The following is a 19368-nucleotide window of genomic DNA, read 5'->3' on the forward strand; positions in this document are numbered from 1 at the left end:
AGAAATACATTTCTTTTTGTTTTCCATTCTAATCTCCACTACTTTGAACAGCTATTGCAATATTGAAACATAACCTGCTTGAAACCGGGAAAGTGGACACACAAATATATATATTTTTAATCAGTAAGTTTTTATGACTTTGGCTGCAAAGAGGACATATGAGGGTATGATAGTGCCTGAAAAGAGCTATCCCTGTGTATTCTCTTACCCTAGAAAACCTGCCAGATAATGTTTCAGCCTTACAATCCCACACAATAAATTTTACTCCCAATTAACCAGGCTTTTTCTGAAGATGACTGAGCCCTCACCAGCAATGGCATCCAAAATTAACAGATACTTCAGCACAGACCTGGGCTATTGAAAACCTGCAAACAGGATTTTGCCAGTACAGCTGTTTGTTCATTTGCTGTGTAATTACCAGCCGCACAGATTTAAAGTTAGCTCATCCAAAGCTCGGTGGTCTTGCTGACCTAACAAAATTTAAGCGATAAAATCTGTCCTACTTCTAAAACTTAACTCCTATTCTACCACACGGGAAGGCACACAAGGGAAAAAAACCAAACGCAAATTCTTATTGAATTGTCAGTGCAAAGAGAGTAGATTTAATTAAAGTAAGAAGATAATAAAATCTCTAACTGAAATAACACCATGCTATATAATCATTCCTACTCTATCAAGGTAAGTCCAAGTTTCCTTGTTGGCTTGACAAGAGGTGGGAGACGGAGCACACTGTAAGGTGCTCTGGGTCAGCAGAGCTCAGTAGCCCAAGATGTCCAAAGCCCTTCAATGGTTTACAATCCAGCGCTCTTCATAGAAGGAACCTCCATGGAAAAAAACTGTCCCTGTGTTCTCTTCCTGCTACTGCCCCTTCAATCAGTCAGCCCTACACCTCTCTTCCCTTGTAATGGGATCATTGCCCAGGACAAAAAATGACTGGCTAAGGTTTTGGTCCACTTGCATAATGGACTTCTACTCTCATGGAAACACCAAAAAGAGCTGATTTGACTGTTGGGAATTAAAAGTTAATTCCATTCTGCAAATCACAGTAAGAACCAGCATCATCTTTTCCATCAAATATTCATGCAGTTCCCACTACCACTAATTGGAAACATGTACATGGAAAGTTTAATCAGTCTGTCTTTCTGCTAGCATGGGGGGATGCACACTTAAATAAGAAGCAAGCCCTAAGGAACCTCCATCTTTCAACAGATGCATCCATGGAGATGCTCAATTCACCTTCTTCTCACCGTAGCTTTAAGCACAACATGCAAGCTCCAAGTCCAACACTTCTGTTAAAAAAGGGACAGCCAAAACATTTCCTCTTCCTTTTGCCTGCAAAGACTTTCCCCAAAGCTCTTTGAGTCTGAAAAGATTCTCTAATTGTCTTTCTGGACTAAATTGCATTTTGAGATATTTATTAATTATGTGCATAGATATTTTTCACTAGAAATTTATACTCTAAATTCTCACACTGCTCTCATAGCTTCCCTACCCAGTCTTTAGCTACAAAGGAGAAAAAACAAAAGCTTCCAAAAGAGAAGCAGAACTGACACCCTGCGTGATTTGCTCGTGTGTGTTCAAGTGCGCACACATTAGTGCGCCAGCGCTGAAGGCTTTTATCAGGATGTTACAGAGTCAGGCTTTGTGAAGGGAATTTTAACATCTGAACAATAACAGCAGCAGTAAAAAATTCACAAACACTCCCTCTCTATAAATGTTTAGGGAAATATGCCCTGTATTATCTTTATGTGAATATAAACACTGGCTCTCTGGGCATCTTGCTCATTTTTTGTAGTGGGTCACTACAGCAGCTGACAAACCAAGAGGTACTTAACTGCAACAAGGACTAGAAAGAATTTATAAAGCCTTTACAAGCAGGGATTTCACTCACTTTCCCTAACCCCTATTTAATTACAGAGCCTGCCTAATGCCACACGACACAATTTATAGTTACTATTAAAAGTTGCCTATCTAAAATTATTAGCTAGGTGCAAAGAAAGGAGTGAGAAATTAACAGAGGAATTGGCCATTAAATTAGAGGTTATGCATTTGTAATATAAAAATAAGACCGTGAACCCTGTTCTTTTAAAAACAGAATTTTGCTTTCCTTAAATAAATAATTATTAAAGCATGGAATTTGTAAAATACTGCCATTTATCAGTGATTTATAAGTTACTATATATGGTACAACATTTCATTATTTTTTTAAAATAAGAATCTGAACAGATTCCCATTAGGGCATCACGGCACTAAGGTAAAATAAATAATCATTTTAGCAGGATCCCATTTGCTGCAGAAGGGAAACATTGCACTTTGAATTTAAGCTATTCTGGATCTTGGCCAATACACCAACACAGTTCTGCACTAGAGAAAGCCTGTGTGTCATGTAAATGCGTATTTGAATGGACTAAGCTCGCAAGCGCCCTTTCCTCTCCTGGCATATGTGTGCAGGCTTTGATGGCAGTGGAGGGTGAGCTTCTGCCAGAGAGATGCCTGTATTTGAGATTTGAGATATTCTCTGCTTTCTAAATAGCTAATGAAATAGTGTCAGCAGGAAGGTAAAAATAAAAAGGTAAAAGTCTCCCAGCTCCTCTGAGGTATATTAGAAGCTTTATGTTGACCTCTGGTTCCACCTCTGCCAATTCAACTAAGACAGGCAAGCAATGACACCATAGAGTTTGAACCCTGTGCCATTAAAAAAGCAAAAATGCTACACGTATGACCAGTTTGGAGTGTCAAAACATGTGAAACAAAAGATGTTGATGAGCGAATGTAGCAAGCTGTGTTTTCTCTTTTGACTTTCTTACCTCATTTACATAGACCCAGTGACTATCCTTTGATGCAAGGTTGGTTTCCACAGCCTACAAAAATAAAAAGAAACATAATAATAAAAATAAATAAAACATGGGAAATATATTCCAGAAAGAATTTATATAAAAATGTATTATAAAGCTCATTTTGATTGCTTTCATTGCTACTGACATTGTTTCAGCATGGCTCTTTTCATCTCTTCCTCTGCTGCATCATGGAACAGTAACTGCTTGGTGGCATCCACCTTTCTCTGACTTCAGTTCCTAGACCAAAGTACCCTGACCGTGTCCTTGTACCACAAAAGCAAACTGGGGCAGGGTGGTACATCAGCATAAGGGACCCTGTGATGAGTAACTGCACAGAACATGCAGTTCAGGAGATCTAACTTCCCTGAGATATCTAATGCATCCTACTCAGCTGGGTTTCTTTTCAATACATCTCCCAAAATATATTGTCTCTGGCTCACTACACCTCTGATAGTTTATCTGTTAACAAACCCAGTTAATTAAAAACATGACAGTGAGATGCTCAAGTGAAGTTCACACACTGATATGAGAGTTCATCCTCTTTTCATATTTACATAAGGCTCAAGACAAAGTTATGATTTGCACGGTCACCTTTTTTTGTCTTCCTGGTATGAACTTAGATAATCACTACATACTATAAAGAAACATTCCCATCTCAGCAGTTTGCATATTTATCCATGTATGTGTATCCCACCAGGAATCTAAAACTGGAGAAGATTGCACTACTAGTACTGAGAGAGAGCCTCAGCTGAAAGACGTCGCTATATACACAGAAGTTCCTAAGTGTCCCCTTTGTTTGACATAAGGCTCACTTCAAGACACTTAATAGTCTAATAAAGAGATAGCAAGCATGGAGAGATGTACACTACACTGCCAGTGATATTGTTAATGTCCTGTTTAATACATGGTTAAACAATTACCAGTGTGTTCATCTCTCCTAATAAAACACTGCACACGTGTATTTCAGGAGGCAGTTCATTACACGGTTTTGAGTGCTCCTCCCTTCAACCAACTTCTTTCCTTTGTGCCAGTATGACCCCATTTATTGAACAGGTATTCTTATCCCTCTGTTATAAATGGCCCTATGAATCACTGAAATGAACCCAGTTTAAAAAAATGCAAACAAATACAAATGAACAAAAAACTTGCAGTTGCTGGATAATTTCCACAGTATTTCAAAAATGACTGCAGTGGTACTGAGAGGCTCTGCAGACTAGCACTGGGCTGAGCAGGAACACCATCAGCCACCTTCCTCTTCAGAACACATTTGCATAATAGGCCTCTCAGATATTTAGTGTCAGGTGGGATGAATCACCTTCTCTGATGACACTGACTACAGATGACTGGCTTAGAATAAACGCCCACAATTTCTACGGCTGCAGTGGAATGACAAGAGATCCATCCTTAATATAGGCTAAGGGATATCTGATTCCTTCAAAAATATGAACTAAAACTTCACTAAGTAGCCAACACCTGCATCTTTAACATTAAACTTGGCTTACACTTTGTCCTTAAAAGAAGGTATAAATGACTTGCCTAAGTAATTGTGTTTTATAATTTTACTCATTTGTGTAGCCCACACAATCACAAGAGAAAATTGTGGGCAACACACATACCTCCATCTATTTCTCATGTCCACAAGCTGAAATACTCCTTTAAAGAGACAAAAATCCCAAGAGGAACCACAAAGTCATCAAACGAGGAAAATCAGCACAGGCAGAACAGGGTAATTCTCTTCATCACGAAGAGCATGATAGGTGTAACAAAAGCAGATGAGAATCAGTAGAGATAACACTTCTAACAACATTAATCCTTTCCCCTAAACATGCAGTTAAAAAATATCCCCTTGGTAATTGCCTCCCTTGCATTATTTTTAAGCTGGGAGGAACATTTAGCTGACCACCTGAGGAACAGCAGCTCTTAGCTAAGATAGCAGTGATGAACAGGACAGAAAAAATGTGTACATTTTCTCCCTACCCACCTCCCCAAATACATCCAGACAAAGCCAAACTAGCCAGGTGCTGCAACATATAGAGAAAGAGCAAAGTGCTGCTAGCATTAGCAAAGCAGAATTAAATAATGCTCAGGTGCAGAGTTATTGCACTGGCTACATTTAGTGATTCATCTGCAACAGTGAGCAATTTGTACGAATAAATGCTCAGTCTGGGGAGACGCAAGAGCCAGGGAATTCAAAATGAATTATCGTGTCTCATTCTTCTGGGTTCACAGATCTGGGCCAAAGTTTTTAAAATGAGGTGCCTAAATTTAGGCTGCTAAGAGTTTGTCTTTAGTCATCAGAGTGCCAGACCATTCAGTGCTCCTCCTACAGAGCCAATGGCTCTGCATTCTAATAGCTTGAAATGTATTTAGAAACATCACCGTAGGTAGTCAAGTCTAAATGGCTCTAAATATCTTCTGTTCAGAACTGCAACACATAGTGTGAACCATTACTCGAAACGAAAACATGCTGGGAGGGAGCTGAAACTTCTTGCATTTTTTGCTTCAGATTTTATTTCATATTTACAGACTTGCAATCAAAAACAATCTTTTAAAAAAACCTACTGAAAAACAGCTCCCAGGTTTCAACTTTCTGATATCACCAGTCTGTTGCCAGAGGCTCATGAAAGTTAAGCAGTGTGAAAAGCAAGGTCCTGGAGACCTGTGTTATCATAAGGAAATTTACTGAGGATTCTCAAAGTAAGTAGGAATTTAATGTTCGTAACTTAGCAAGGCTTTTTTACTTTAAAGAGGAAAAAGGTATCAGCATGCGGAGATTATGGTCACCCATTTTTAATTATTTAAGTTGTTCAGGGTCTTGCCAATTTTTTGAGATTGTGTCCATCCAAAAAAAAATAAAAATCTATGAAACACCCTTGGAGGACCTATTCCATCCTATTTGATAAATGTACCCTATATAAAGAAAGTAGGCTATGAATTTGTGAGATCCCTGTGCCTGAGTAAAAGCGCTGCCATCTATTGGGGAAGGATTCATGGGTTAAAATATGCTACAGTTTTGTAAGGGGAAAAAAAAAAAAAAAAAGTGCAAAATGTCCTAGCTCATTTTTATACTTTCTGTGTAGATGGGGTCTAGGTGACACTTGGGAGTAATGCTTCACAATATTTCTACCCAACAGAAAATCTGCTTTTGAGATAAACAGCACACTGAAAATTAAAGAGCATCCATCTTTCATTTGCTTTACCTCAGAGTAGCAAATAACTTCTACAAATTTGGAAAAAAATAGAGGTTTGTTTGAGGTTGTGCCCTTCTTCCTCCCCAAATATCTTTCAAGAGCCAAATGTAAAATACAACACCCAAACAAGAGAATTGTAATTCACTCAGTGTATTACTACAAGTGACAACATAAAAACGGTACTATCAGAATTGGGCAAGAACTGGAAGATGAGAAAGGGAGCAGTGAATACAGGAAACTGTTTACAATTCCTCAGTAGAAAGCATTTGCAATAGAAATGAAATAAGAAGACACTGAAAATAAAAATACGAGCATTAAGATTTCAGATCTCATAGCAACACTGATAAAAGAAAAGAGTAAAAAGCTTCATGGAAAATAATCAAAGACAGTTTCATGCATATAATTTTGTTTACTTTTAAATGTATAACTTAAAATAATTTACTGCCAATAATCCATGACAACATTATTTTATTGGAATACAGCGGAAAACAAATATTTACATTGCCTTTAGGAATAACTAACTCGGTTCATTATTTTATCTAATGGCAGTTGCAGGATTAAAAGGAGTTGGAAAAGTAAGCAGTAAATACTGCTATGTTCAGAAATAATTCTGCAGCAGAAAAAAAAAAAAAAAAAAAAAAAAAGGAACAGAAACAAAATCCTTTCCTGACCCTCTCAGAAGATCTGAAACTGAAGACCTCTCTAAGCATATAATGGCTGGCCAATAATAGGGAAGGCTCTTTCCCACAAGGCTCAGCACCTGGCTGTTAACAGCAAGCCGCATAAGAAGGGATGCAGGGATGAGTGGCTGGACACAACCCAGAGGAGATGTGGTGGGCGCTCAAACAGACCTGGGCAGGCTGTGTCCAGTGACAGCAGGATGTGCCGAAGAGCCCAGAAGGGCATGCAGCAGTGTTGTAGCTACAAACCTGCTGTGCACCCAGGGGAACAGGCAGTAGGAATGCCTGGAAGCCCTGTAACCAACCCTGCCATCCTAGAAGGAAATGCCATGCAGATGGCAAACACAGATGCTCCTGTTGTGCCTCAAATTTTGGAAACAAAGTTGCTATAGTGAAATTCAAGATGTAAAAAACCAACCAGACTGTTTTGCTAGGAGAGATACAGAAGTAGCAAAAGTTACTGCTTGCACATTCTTTATTTTAACGGTGAGGAAAAAGAGCATCATAGCTTTCCACAATGAAAAAAAAGCAGAGGGCCAACTGGAGCGTTCAAAAAAAGTAATTTGAAAAGGGTGTCCTGAGAGACTCTGGAGGAACTCAAAACCAAATCTCTTGCCAACTGCTACGGTTTAACCCCAGCCAGCAACTAAGTACCATGAAGCAACTTCCTCACCTCCCTCACCTCTCCCAGTGGGATAGAGAGTAGAATCAGGGAAAAAATGGTAAAACCTATGGGTTGAGATAAGAACAGTTTAATAACAACAACAACTACAACAAAATCTTTGAAAAATAACTGCAATGAAAAAGGACAGAACAAAAAGACAGAAAAATAAACCCCAGAGTGACAATGATGCACAGTAGAGCTGCTCCCCACCTGCTCACCAACGCCCAGCCCTTTCCTGAGCAGCCAACAGTGCTCCCAGCCAGATCCCCACAGTTCATATACTGGGCATGATGCTCTATGCTGTGGAATGTGCCTTTGGCTACTTTGGGTTCGTGTCCTGGCCACGCTCCCTCCCAGCTCCTTGTGCACCTCCTCGGGAGCAGAGCATGGGAACTGAGAAGTCCTTGACTTGGAGTGAGCGCCCCTTAGCAACAACGACCACATTGGGGTGTTATCGGCGTCTGAATACAAAACACAGCACTGAACAGCTGCTAGGAAGAAAGATTAACTCTATCCCAGCTGAAAGCAGGGCACGAATCCATGACTGATGACCGCTGCCATCAGGGAGCAGATGCCCCTGCATTGCAGCGAGTGCTCCGTGTCACAACCGTCCCTCGGCCAGGGCCCCGCGCCTCAGGCGCTGTCACAGGGCCGCCCCTGCGCAGCCGCGCTCCCCCTGCAGAGCCCCCACGCCGCCAGGCCGTGCCCAGCCCGGGGGCCCGGGCGGAGGAAAGCTCCCTGTGCCAGCAGCAGGACCCCGGCGCTGCCCGCCCGCGGCACCGGCGTGACCAGCCGAGGGACGGAGGGCCCGTCACTCACACGGACCGGCTCTCCTCGCCGGCTCGACCCCAGGTTTCCCACGGCAGCGCCACAGCCGTCCCAAACCTTAAACGATCTAAGCTTGGAACAATAACAAAGCAACAGCTCGAGCTTGTGCATCTGAGGAGAGACAGCAAACGAAGGAACCCCCGAGCTGTATCCCCTCACAGCGTAAAGAAGGGGAAGTCTGGGGGCATTAGCATCTGCCGTGTCCCTCCGTGTCCCTCAGCTGGCCAGGCACATGTCCCTGGGCCCCTTGTCACACCACGGGTTCTCAGGGCAGGGCCTCTGCTCCCAGGCTCCCACCCAGAGCTCCTGCACCAAAGCTCCCTCAGAACCGAGAGCAAAACCCCGGCACAGAACGGCTGGCCCTGCAGTATCCGCGGAAACAGCCTGCAGAAGAGCTGAGTTCCTCCCAGAGAACAGCATGACAGTGATGGATAAACCCATCCTTTACTTTTTTAAACTTATTTTTAATTATTATTCATAAAGAAGGTGTGAGCAAAGGAGGGCTTGGGGAAGTAGTCGTGTCTAAATCTCAGTTCTTTGCAAATCTTTCATAAGGGATCAGTGTCAATTTGCATTTGCCCCTGAATAGGTTTCAAATGAAAACTGTTTCCAGCTCTTGTCACAAATAAGTTTGCTTCCAAAAGGACTTTTTTTTTTTTTCTTTTCCCCTCTTCCCTTCACATCTTTGGAGAAATTATTTGCCTACTGTGTTTTCCTTCCCCCATCTACCAAGAACAAGAAAATATTTTTAGAACCATTTTGAAATCTACTGTAGTAAAACTGCAGCAGGGAAGGAAATAAAAGACACTGTCTTCTGTATATCATTTTGTAACCTGAGTCAAACTTAGGTCCAGCTGCCGGGTTTCATTGCAGGAGATAGATTTGGATTTTTAAGAATAGCTTTGTTCTTGGAACGTCCAGGAAAACATCCTAAGAATCAGGAAACTGGTTCTGATCCCAAAGAAGAGCTACAGACCAAGTTTCCACTACAATACAACTGACAGTAATTAATTGGGCAACATCAAAGTGCACCTGTTTGTCTGAGAAGCTTTGTGTATGTCTTGGATACAAACAAGTTAAGATAGCAGATATAAAAAAGTCAATTTTGGTAGAACAGATGGGTTCATTCTATATCCCCTTGATACCCAACTTATATTTAGAAATCTCTTCAATTAAAATAGTGTCATTCGTGTCCAGGTGTGACTTGCATAGGTAATAGCACTTCCCAGAAAAACAGTTTCTCTGTACTAGAGACTGAGATTTTGTACTTCCCCAGAACTTTCTTTCCTTTGTATTTGAAATAAATACCTCTTGGCTCAGTATCTCCAGAGGAGCATTATTAGATTAAAAATAAAGTAAGCATAATCAGCCACAATAAATAAATTATTTATATAAATATTATAATTCTTATAGCATACTAAAGAGCACTCCAAACTGATACTATTTCTAAAGTTTAATTGTTCATGGTACCATGAGAACAGAAGTTAAAATAAAAATTTCCAGTACAACATCCCAACTCTAGATAAAACTTGATAAAACTAAGATAATTCAGACTAAGAATCCTGAAGATAAAAACTCTGTTGCAGTAAACTGGATCAAGCCCGTAGGTTTATTTTTATTATTTAATACAGACTAAATAAAATTTCTACATACCATTTCAAAGTGAAATACGATTTTTTTTCTTCACTAAACAGTAAAATGGGAATTTAAAGTTTCCCTAACAAATTTTTCAGATAGAAAATTCACTGAAACAGTCCCTTTCTAACTGAAACTCATTTCCAACATTTTGAGATTTCACTAAAAAAAGTGCTGCCAGAAATCCCATATTTTTCCTTCCTTCTGAACATGTTCCCAGAACTGTGTGTGCACATGCCTTTTCCAAAGCACCTAGCAGGCTCCCCTGCGTTTCCCTGATCACCACACCTTGTGCCAATGATGCAATTCATTTTACCACACTTACACCAGAAGCTGGCAGCTCTGAATCCTGGTACATGGGAGCTTCCTACAAGCCATTAATGAACCACAAGCATAGCATGCCTTTAGCAACCACATTTTTTGGCATTTCTCTATGCATATGACCTCATTCTTGGTCTACACTCCATAAACGCATTACTAACAGCCCTCTCTCAGTGGGGACCTTTTTCAAGTTATGCACTGTTACCTTAAAACATAAAGCCTGATACTTCTGCAGAACTGCACTGCTGAGAAAAGCTGTTCTTCCCCCCGTGGTCCTGATGAAGCACAAGAAATAACTGAAAGGCTATCACGAGATCTGGTGGCATTTTAACCATTCCAGGCTTGACCATTAATACAAGCCTATAAACCTGGCATGTTGGGCCTGAATCTCCCACAAAAGAGAGGCCAAACCGGTCATAGAGATCTCTGTACTCTCATTAGTCTGAGTCAGCTCTCCAGGGTTCTTGCTCCCCATAAACTCTGTAATATTTCATTTATGTTCTGTACAAACGATATGCGAGAGTCCTGTCCTGACCTCTGTCTCAGTTCCTTCACAAGATAAACAACTCAGCCTAATGGGGTGGGGAAGAAAAATAAAAAAAAAAGTGTTGGAACAAGGAAGGGAAAAAGGAGGAAAAAAAAGAGGGAAAAAAATAAAAAAACATCCCTGAGCAAATTCCCAAATACCATCCACAACTGAATCCCATTTTTGGTTACTAACAAGGCATATCACAGAGGAGTAAATATGACCCAATCCTTTACCCACTTTTAGCACACACCCCTGAAGTCAATGAATGCTAATTAGAAGGTGTACCTGACATTTTTGCTTTTATCAATGTAATTTGATAACAACTCAAACCACAATTTAAAGTTTGCACTGCACTAGTTGTCTGTTACTTAGGTCACAGTTGATCAGAAAAAAAAAAAATACACTGAAGGAAACATACATAAAAGGTAAATGCTAATCAAGAGACATACTGGAGATAAAGAAAACTATAGGAAGATTGTGAGAAGACTACTGAAACTACCTCCAGCTACACAGCTGTACTGTTCTTGAGTGACTACTGTAATATATGTGGCACTGCCTATCATTTTAGCCCTAATCATTTCGATGTAATGCACTGGGATTTCTGTTTAATCTGATTCCCATTTCATACGTAATGCTTATTACAGTCAATCTCCGTTGCCATTCCATTTAGTGCACATTCCACTGAATGATGCATGAAAATACCGTACATGGAACTCACCCAAAAGCATTCAGGAAGAATGTGCTCTTCAAAGCTCAAATGTCACACAGTGTTTATAAACATGGTAACTGCTGACCATTTAACTACACAGCACAGTAGTGACACCGGATAATTGCACAGCTGTCAGAAAGCAACATTTCCGTAAAGACATTAATCTAATGTTAACTAAACAACAAAACCTCCCAGATATACGGTACTTAAAATTTTACCACAGCCACATGCCAAGCTGAATTTGAAGACCCAATTAATTCCTTTAAAAGAATAACGAAATTTTGCTCACTTTGACACAGCTTGGTGGTTTTTTGCACTTTTTGGTAACAGGTTTATATATCTATATTTGATTTAAAAGCCTCTGCTGTTTAAGAGATATTTACAAAGAATTTTTTAATGTTTTGCTGAGAACTGTACACCTGTGTCACACTTCAAAGAATAAACCAAAATCCATTAGAATTGCCCAGCACGCGGAGGTTGGCTTTTTTGTTTGATTTGATTCTCCACCTATCTGCCAATAAGAGAAGAAATTTCCAATCAAACAATATAGCATTTGAGTCTTCTGTTTGGAGCACCTACAGGGGATTGACTGGACACTGGTTTGAAGGTTGAAAATGCTTTTTCAGGAACAGACCCTGGGCAAAGAAACCTATTTTCAGCATGGAGGATTGCTCTCCGTCCTCGTAATGAGCGCCGTTCCACAGCCAGAGTCCAACACTCTCTTTTAGTGCACACCACCAGTCCCACTCACTGTGCTTTCTCAGCTCTGCTCAGAGCAACAGCTTAAACTCCAGCTCCAGCTTGCACTGCAAGTTCAACTATGTGGAAACTGCACAGAAGTTTCCAGAGTTTGATCTTTTTGCAGGTATAAACAGCAGATGGTAACTATTCCATTAAAGATGCAAACTTCTTGCTTTTCTGACATATATCCAGCAGTGAAAACACAACTTACACATTCCTAATTCCCCCCTTCAAAAGGCTCATACTTTGTCCTGATAACATGATAGCTGAAGCTCTGAGAGCCATACCACAAACTCTGAAATGAAAAAACCAGCTATAGGGTGAAGAGATCACATCAATTTTCAGGAAGTTACAGTTTAATACTGATTTACTGCCTCTAGCACAAAGTTGCCAATCACACTGCAAAGCTGTTACTTAACGTAGGTTATGGGGTTTTAAACTCTGTGAACTTGGAAAGGTATATCAGCATCAAAGCTTGCCCTGTCCAATATCCGTATTTTTTTTCCCTTCACATACATTCTATCTCTTCCCTAAAGTTTTTTAAAAATTATGTCTGGTTTTAAAGGAAAGATGGCAACAGTCAGCCAGAAACATAATCCCTTTCAAAACAATCCTTTTCTGCCTACAGCACTCTTCTGCTTTAAATTGCAAAACAAATACATAAATAAAGCAAAGTCCTTACAGGTCTGAGGACCTTCCTGTCAGTCACGGGGTACTTCACATGCACAAGCAGCACCACAGGCTGTGTGAGCACCTTAAAGATCACCTTAACCATCTCAAACCACGAGACTTTTGCTGACCAGCCCTGCCAAGAGGAATGAACATTTGCTGCTCCCGACACTGCCTGAGGATGCAGGCCTGCTGTGCGTTTGCCAAGCGAGAACTCTCAGGATGCTGGAGGAGGAGGGAAAACCCTTAGGAGCAGCCACGGAGGTGTGGAAGGGCTCCCTCTCCCTCAGTATGCCCACAGCCTCTAAAGCATTATGCAAAGCTTTATGAGTTTATGAAGGGCACACCAAGGCAGCAGTCACGCAGCATGGTGTGCATGTACACCTCATGCCAACGGGAAGCAGACACAAATAAATTCGCTTTTTGTTTGCAGATTTTTCTTTCAAGCAGATGTTCAAATATTCACCACTTGGGTCCGATCCTGTGATGTTTTGCACCTATGCTTTCTCAAAGTTTGCAGAGATACACTGGAAGCCCCACGGTGATCTCATTACTGCCAGTCTGCATCAGTTTTATCTTTGGCAATAACAGCAGTATTAAAAATATACATTACAGTAATGGGGTATGAGCAGATTTGACTGGAAAACGTAATTATTTTTCCTGAAGGCTTGCGCAAGTTTTTCAGAAATGTATGGCAAAGTTACTAATTTAAAAAAAAACAAAACATATTTCATCCTTGGAAAAAAATTCTGCTTCATCTAAGAAACACAAGCTTACACAGTGTTTGAAAAGTTACAGACAAATGGAGTTTTGAGATCAAACCTTTCCACACTGTCTGGAGCAACAGTTTATCTTCTGACTCAAGGGACACCCGCACAGATTACAGACTATGCCTTGATTCCGCTCTTGAAACGAAATAATTTTTAGCATTTTAAGTAGTGCAATTTTTTCCCCATTGTTTCTGAGGCAGAATTTAGGCAAAACACGTATTTTTGTTAGAATTTCCATGTACCTGAGTTTCCCTCCAAATCCAGAGGAGGGAAGAAGGGAAACTAGTAAATTTCTAATTTTAAAGTATGAGCTGGTTTGACTTGTGACACACTACCCTTAGCGCTGATTTCTATCATTCCATCCATGCAGGTATGAAAGGATGCACAAAGGAAATTTCCATTATGTTTAATAGCAGTAGCCTACACCTAACTGACAAAAATATAAAGTCCACTATATGGTACATCATTTATGCAGGATAATTTATGTGGAGGACTATCAGTCGATGTTTTATACTTCTAATGATCTGCTTAGAGAGAACAAAACCAGTCCCCAAATATTATGGAATGTACAGAGTTTTAATTTAACAATTATGTTGGTGACAAGTTATCACTATAAAACACAAAGTTGTTTCAGTGTATATCCCAATTAAAATGGATTCAAATTTCAGACCAATGTACGGAAGCATCCATCAAGTGTTAATGTCTTTTTCTGAAGATGAATGACAGCAACCTGTTGTGTAACAATACAACAAACAGTGCTGAACAAGGAATTTGGCATGGAATCCATCCTCCTTGAGGGAAAATCTGTGGGAGATGGAAACAAGAACCAAGACTAGCTCTTTTCATACGGTTTGTGCTGTGGTCAAATTTCTCTGTTTGCAGAATCTACTTGGGCACACCAAACTTTTTGAGCAAGGCCATGCATTTGAGCACAAATTACAGGTACCTTCTGCTGTAACCAATACTGTTCTCTGCAAAGAGAAACAGAGATGCTGCAGGGAGCAAACAGACAGGCAAATAAAGAAGCCAGAAGAACTCAGCAAGCACAGAGCAAGATAAAATCCAAGGGCTGAGACCTATGCGTGGTGAGGACAACACACAGAAGATTAAAAAACATAAATGACGAAGAAGGAAAAGAGGACAGGGGAGTTAGGAAGTAACCACAAACCACATTAATGAAAAAAAAGTTAAGACTGGAGATTCACACAATCCCAGGAACTGCTGAATAGCATGAGGGACAAATTGACTGGCCTGCAATCAGAGAGCACAGAGGGAAGAGGTCAGCTAGCTAGGACAAGAAATATGGCCTTGAGACAGAAAAGAAATAATAAAGAGAGAGGAAAAAAAAGTCTTTCTTCACTTAGGTCAGGTGTCACTGTAAAGTTACTTCTGGATAAAGTAAGAGTTATATATAGGTGAGATAGCTGTACAGTGCAATCTGAAGCAGGATGCAGCTAATGAACAGGAACAGACAGGTAAGACTCGTGATAGAAAGAAATGGTCAGCAAATGCAACCACTGAAAAGTATTTTCGTTAAGTGAACATTTCTTAGCTGGTTCTACTAGATAATACTTCAGTGTTGGGCTTGAGGGACTAAGTCTGAAACTAATACAAGAAAATTACACATTAAAAAGCATACAGGGCTTGCAGTCTCTAATTTTAATTTGTAAGACTATATATATATATTATTTTTTTTTTAATGAGGATTTACTAACAAAGAGGACAGTGCAAGATCTAAAAACAGCAGTAAGAAGAATACAAGTGTGGTGACATTTTATTCAGAAAGGGAATGATACTTACATATTAAGAAAACAGACAACAAAAAATAAATAGGAATATCATGGAATTTATGTGAGAGAAGTAAAGAAAAATGTCTAGGGATAGCAGCCCTACAGTCAAAGCTGAACATAGAATAGTCCTTACCTATTAAAATGTTCTGCAGGGGTGGTGCATATTTAATAAAATTTACATTCTTAAAGTCAGAGCATAATAATAACAATCATAACAATAATAAATCTTGTAAGAAAGTGCAATCATTAGTTAAATGAAGCTAAGTACAGTCAAAGTTCCTAGCTTCACAACAGAAACTATAAGAAATTCCAAATTTCCTCTATCATCTTTAGATTTTTGAAGTTTTCACCTATCTAATTTACTCAGGAGGTAGTCTTTTGGATCCTGAGAGTTTTAGTTGCTTATTTAATATTATCAACAATGAATCCAACAAATGATGTCAGAGGAATCAATTATGATAGAAAACTAGGAAGCATAATAATTACACAGGTATTTAGAGAGCATTTAAAATACAATGATTTCTAAAGCCAGATAATATAATTACACTGGAATTCACTATTATGAAAAATAAGGTCATGCAAGACACAAGATAACAAAGAAAAGACTATTATATGAAAATTCATCGGTCTGAAAAACACCAGGGATGTGATTACAGGTTCATTATCTGTGGTCCATGAACAACTAGATACAAGATATATATAGACACAGCTGGATCGATAGGTATAGATCTATAACAGATGAAATGTTGTCAGCAGAGTAAGAAAGTATGCACGCCAACAGAGAGAGACTCCTGAAGTCACCAGTGGCTTCAGCGTAGAGTTTAAGTTTGGACAGTTAAGTAGCAGAATCATAACACAGTATGTTTCCTGTATTTCAAGTACTCTATTAAGGATCCCAAGAGGATAAATAGAGAGCATCCCACCTGCTAAACTCACATGGCCATGCTAGCATAAAGATCTGTGGATAGATACATTCCGGTCAAGAATAAAAAGGTTTCTTCTAAGTCTTATGTGGAGATTCTGTATTCACCTCACAACGGTAGCGGCAGGCCAAAACACAGTTTCATTTCAGGAGCGTGATCAGTTTATGAAAGTGATTACAGAATACATATTTATAGATATGTCCTCTCTTCTCAGGAGACAGAAGTGTGCAAGCCAGGAGTCCACTTCTTATCTTGTATCACTGAGACAGTACAGAAACCCAGCAAGAGCCTCTCCCGGGTTTTATAAGAAAGACACAAAAATATGCACTTTATGTGTTATAGACTACAGCAGAGCTGCAAAGAGTTAATACTGAGGGCCTGTTTCTATTAGGAACCCCGGCATCCAAGGTTTAATATCTCAGATGTTGTAAATTGCATCTCCTGGAACTTGGCAAGCCTCAGCGTAATGTAACTTGTCAGCTTCAATGTAATTTGTTTTTCCAAACCCAAATTGTTTTTAAAAGATTAAGGTGTTCTAAGTTTTTAAAGCATTAAGTACAAAAGCAGTAATCCTTTACCGCTGTGATAAGATTGTCTACCATAATGTTTATTATTTACTAAAGCTTGACTGCCGAAGAAAAGGAACTCATTTTTCAAAGTCCATTTTTTAATGTAGCTGAATTGCCATATTCTGAATTGAGGGCTGAGAAAAGAAGACTGAAAAAAGAAGACTATTTCAGCTCTGAAGAACTTGCACAAAAATAAATATGATTCAAGAATTAATAAAATAATATGGGATGAATATTAGCTCTATTCAAGTCAAAGCTGAGAAGATTTCATCCTCAGGAGTCTTTTGTCTCTCAAATATTGCTTCAAATCCTAGAAAACTGATGGATTTAGAAAACTATTAAGATCCCATTTGCCCAGATGTATTAGTAAAGCAAATCAGTTAATAGGTCCTTATAAAAGAGTATCTATTAAAAAAAAAAAAAAAAAAAAATACACACCAAAGCTAAATAAAGAAATCTGGGACTCTGCTTTCTTGATGAAAGTAGGTTTGGCAGGTTTCTGGGGAGGGAGAAAACCCGCCCACCACGATGTTCAAATCAAGCTGATACCATTCCCACTGGAGAAAACCCAGATGATATAGAAAGAGTTTTCAATAGAGAAGAGTAGGAAAAAGCCATAAATACAGTACAACAAGAGCTTTTCTTGCACTTGGAAATCAGGGCAGAGAGATCAAGTGCTTGATACTCATCACCCACATGTGACAGAACAAGGAACTCAAGTCACTCATCCTTGTTCAAGACCTTCAACAGCACTCTCGCTTCAAAAATCTGGCATCTTTCCTGCCTTCAGTAGAAGAGTTTGTCACAGCAAAGGATGTACTGAACCTGCTGCTTCCTGCCCCAGAAGAAGCAGAAGTGAGCACACTCCTGGAGATACTCTGTCAGTGTCCCAGAGGCCCTGACCACAAACACATCCTTACTGTTGGCTCATTTGGTATCTCTGCTCAAAAAGTGCCTTAGAGATGTGTTCTCGCGGCTATGCACATTTATCTGTGCCTTTTACCACTTTCTCCATTACAGCATTCAAACCGAAAACTAAAGCTTAGCTTACAAGAACATCACTGCAAGTTTGCACTTGCACAATTCTACCCTTCTGCATCACTCCTGCAGCTGCTCCCAAGTCTGGGGCTTGATTGTTAATTGAATACTGGAAGGTAGCAGAAGGATTGTTCCTTCATGAATCCAAAGCTCATAGCCAGAACTGTCAATCCGTAATCCCTATCTACCCCTTCCCTGGGTAAACATACACATTTGTGCATGTACACGTGTGTGGCTATGCTCCCACAAATGCATATACATTCCCACACATCTGTCTGGGGACAGGCACATAAAACAGAAAAAAGAAAAATGGAAGGAAGAAAATCGGGTCAGCACTGACATCCAAAGTATAAAAAGGGTATTTCAAACAAAGTTGTGTTATCACCACACTGAATGGAGACGCAAAAATTAACTCATGAATTTATCATACAATTCCTGGTAAAATATAAGGACATTTTCTCAAGTTTGATGTAACTTGATAGTATATGTGTGCATTTTGATAGATACATACACATGTACGCACATATAAAATGTTGCAAAATGTTGTTCTGACAAGGATAGAAAAAACACTGTTGAAACATTTCAGGGATCATACAGAACAGCAGTGTTGCATTAATGCTAACAAGTAAAAAATGTTTGCACATGTCTTGGCCACTGACATTAAGTTTGGCTATATCTAAGTAGGATTTATTGGTCAAAGCATGCACTTATCTGGAAATCCAATGCAAATTGTCAGGGCACACAGTTTGTTTCTGTTCTACTTAAGTGTCATGCACTAATTCCTTCATGTGGCTTTAGGAAAAGAGAGGAGGGCAGTCCTTTTGAAATGGTATTTTGAATAAGCACATTTTTATGTCACCGTTTTTTGCCTTCTGAGAGAGAGATGCCTCTCCCATCCAGGGCGACACTTCTGGGACCAGTGGCAAGGAGCCACTTCCCCCACTAGATTTCCACATGCCTTGTCTTTGAGAGCACATTTCAGCACTTCAGTCGGCTGTGTCAGATGAGATAGCACATGGCTGAGCTCTGTGCAAATTGCCTCTCACAGCAGCCTCGTACCATGCTCAAACATCACCCTCCCTCACCTCCCATTGTTCCCTGCTTCTTTTCATTAAGTCTATTCAGCGATTCACTCTAAAATCCATGTCTTGGCTGCCTCTCTGTCAGCTGATTCCTTCCTGTCCCTCTCAACAAGCACAAGACATTACTCACCTGTCTGTACTGCACAGCTGAAACAGAAAACTATCAGTCAAGTGAGAAGACTGCAGCACACTCCTACCCTATGCCATTATTTTGCTTTCCCTTAGCTACTCTGTGCTCCTATTCCACAGAAGATTTATTTCCCAAATTAATTAAAAATACACAGCCTGTCTTCATTCTGAAACTCTCACCAGCTATTTACTCCATTCCAAACCCAGAGACAGATGGAGTTGTTTGCCCCCAGCTGTAGATAAACCTCCACAAATATAAAACT

At 39.8% G+C, this 19368-nt stretch overlaps 1 protein-coding gene across 6 annotated transcripts in view; it reads right to left on the bottom strand.

The window, feature by feature from the left end:
* The window catches only part of GRID1 (glutamate ionotropic receptor delta type subunit 1), a 539944-nt gene that overhangs the window by 110479 nt on the left and 410097 nt on the right, over window positions 1–19368 (bottom strand). For all 6 annotated transcript variants that reach the window (XM_040071277.2, XM_040071278.2, XM_040071276.2 and 3 more), the window contains one exon: window positions 2808–2861. In XM_040071277.2, the coding sequence (XP_039927211.1) occupies window positions 2808–2861 (54 nt within the window). The remainder of the gene's footprint in view (window positions 1–2807; window positions 2862–19368) is intronic.

The sequence above is a fragment of the Hirundo rustica genome, chromosome 8 (assembly GCF_015227805.2).
Source record: "Hirundo rustica isolate bHirRus1 chromosome 8, bHirRus1.pri.v3, whole genome shotgun sequence".
NCBI lineage: Eukaryota > Metazoa > Chordata > Aves > Passeriformes > Hirundinidae > Hirundo > Hirundo rustica.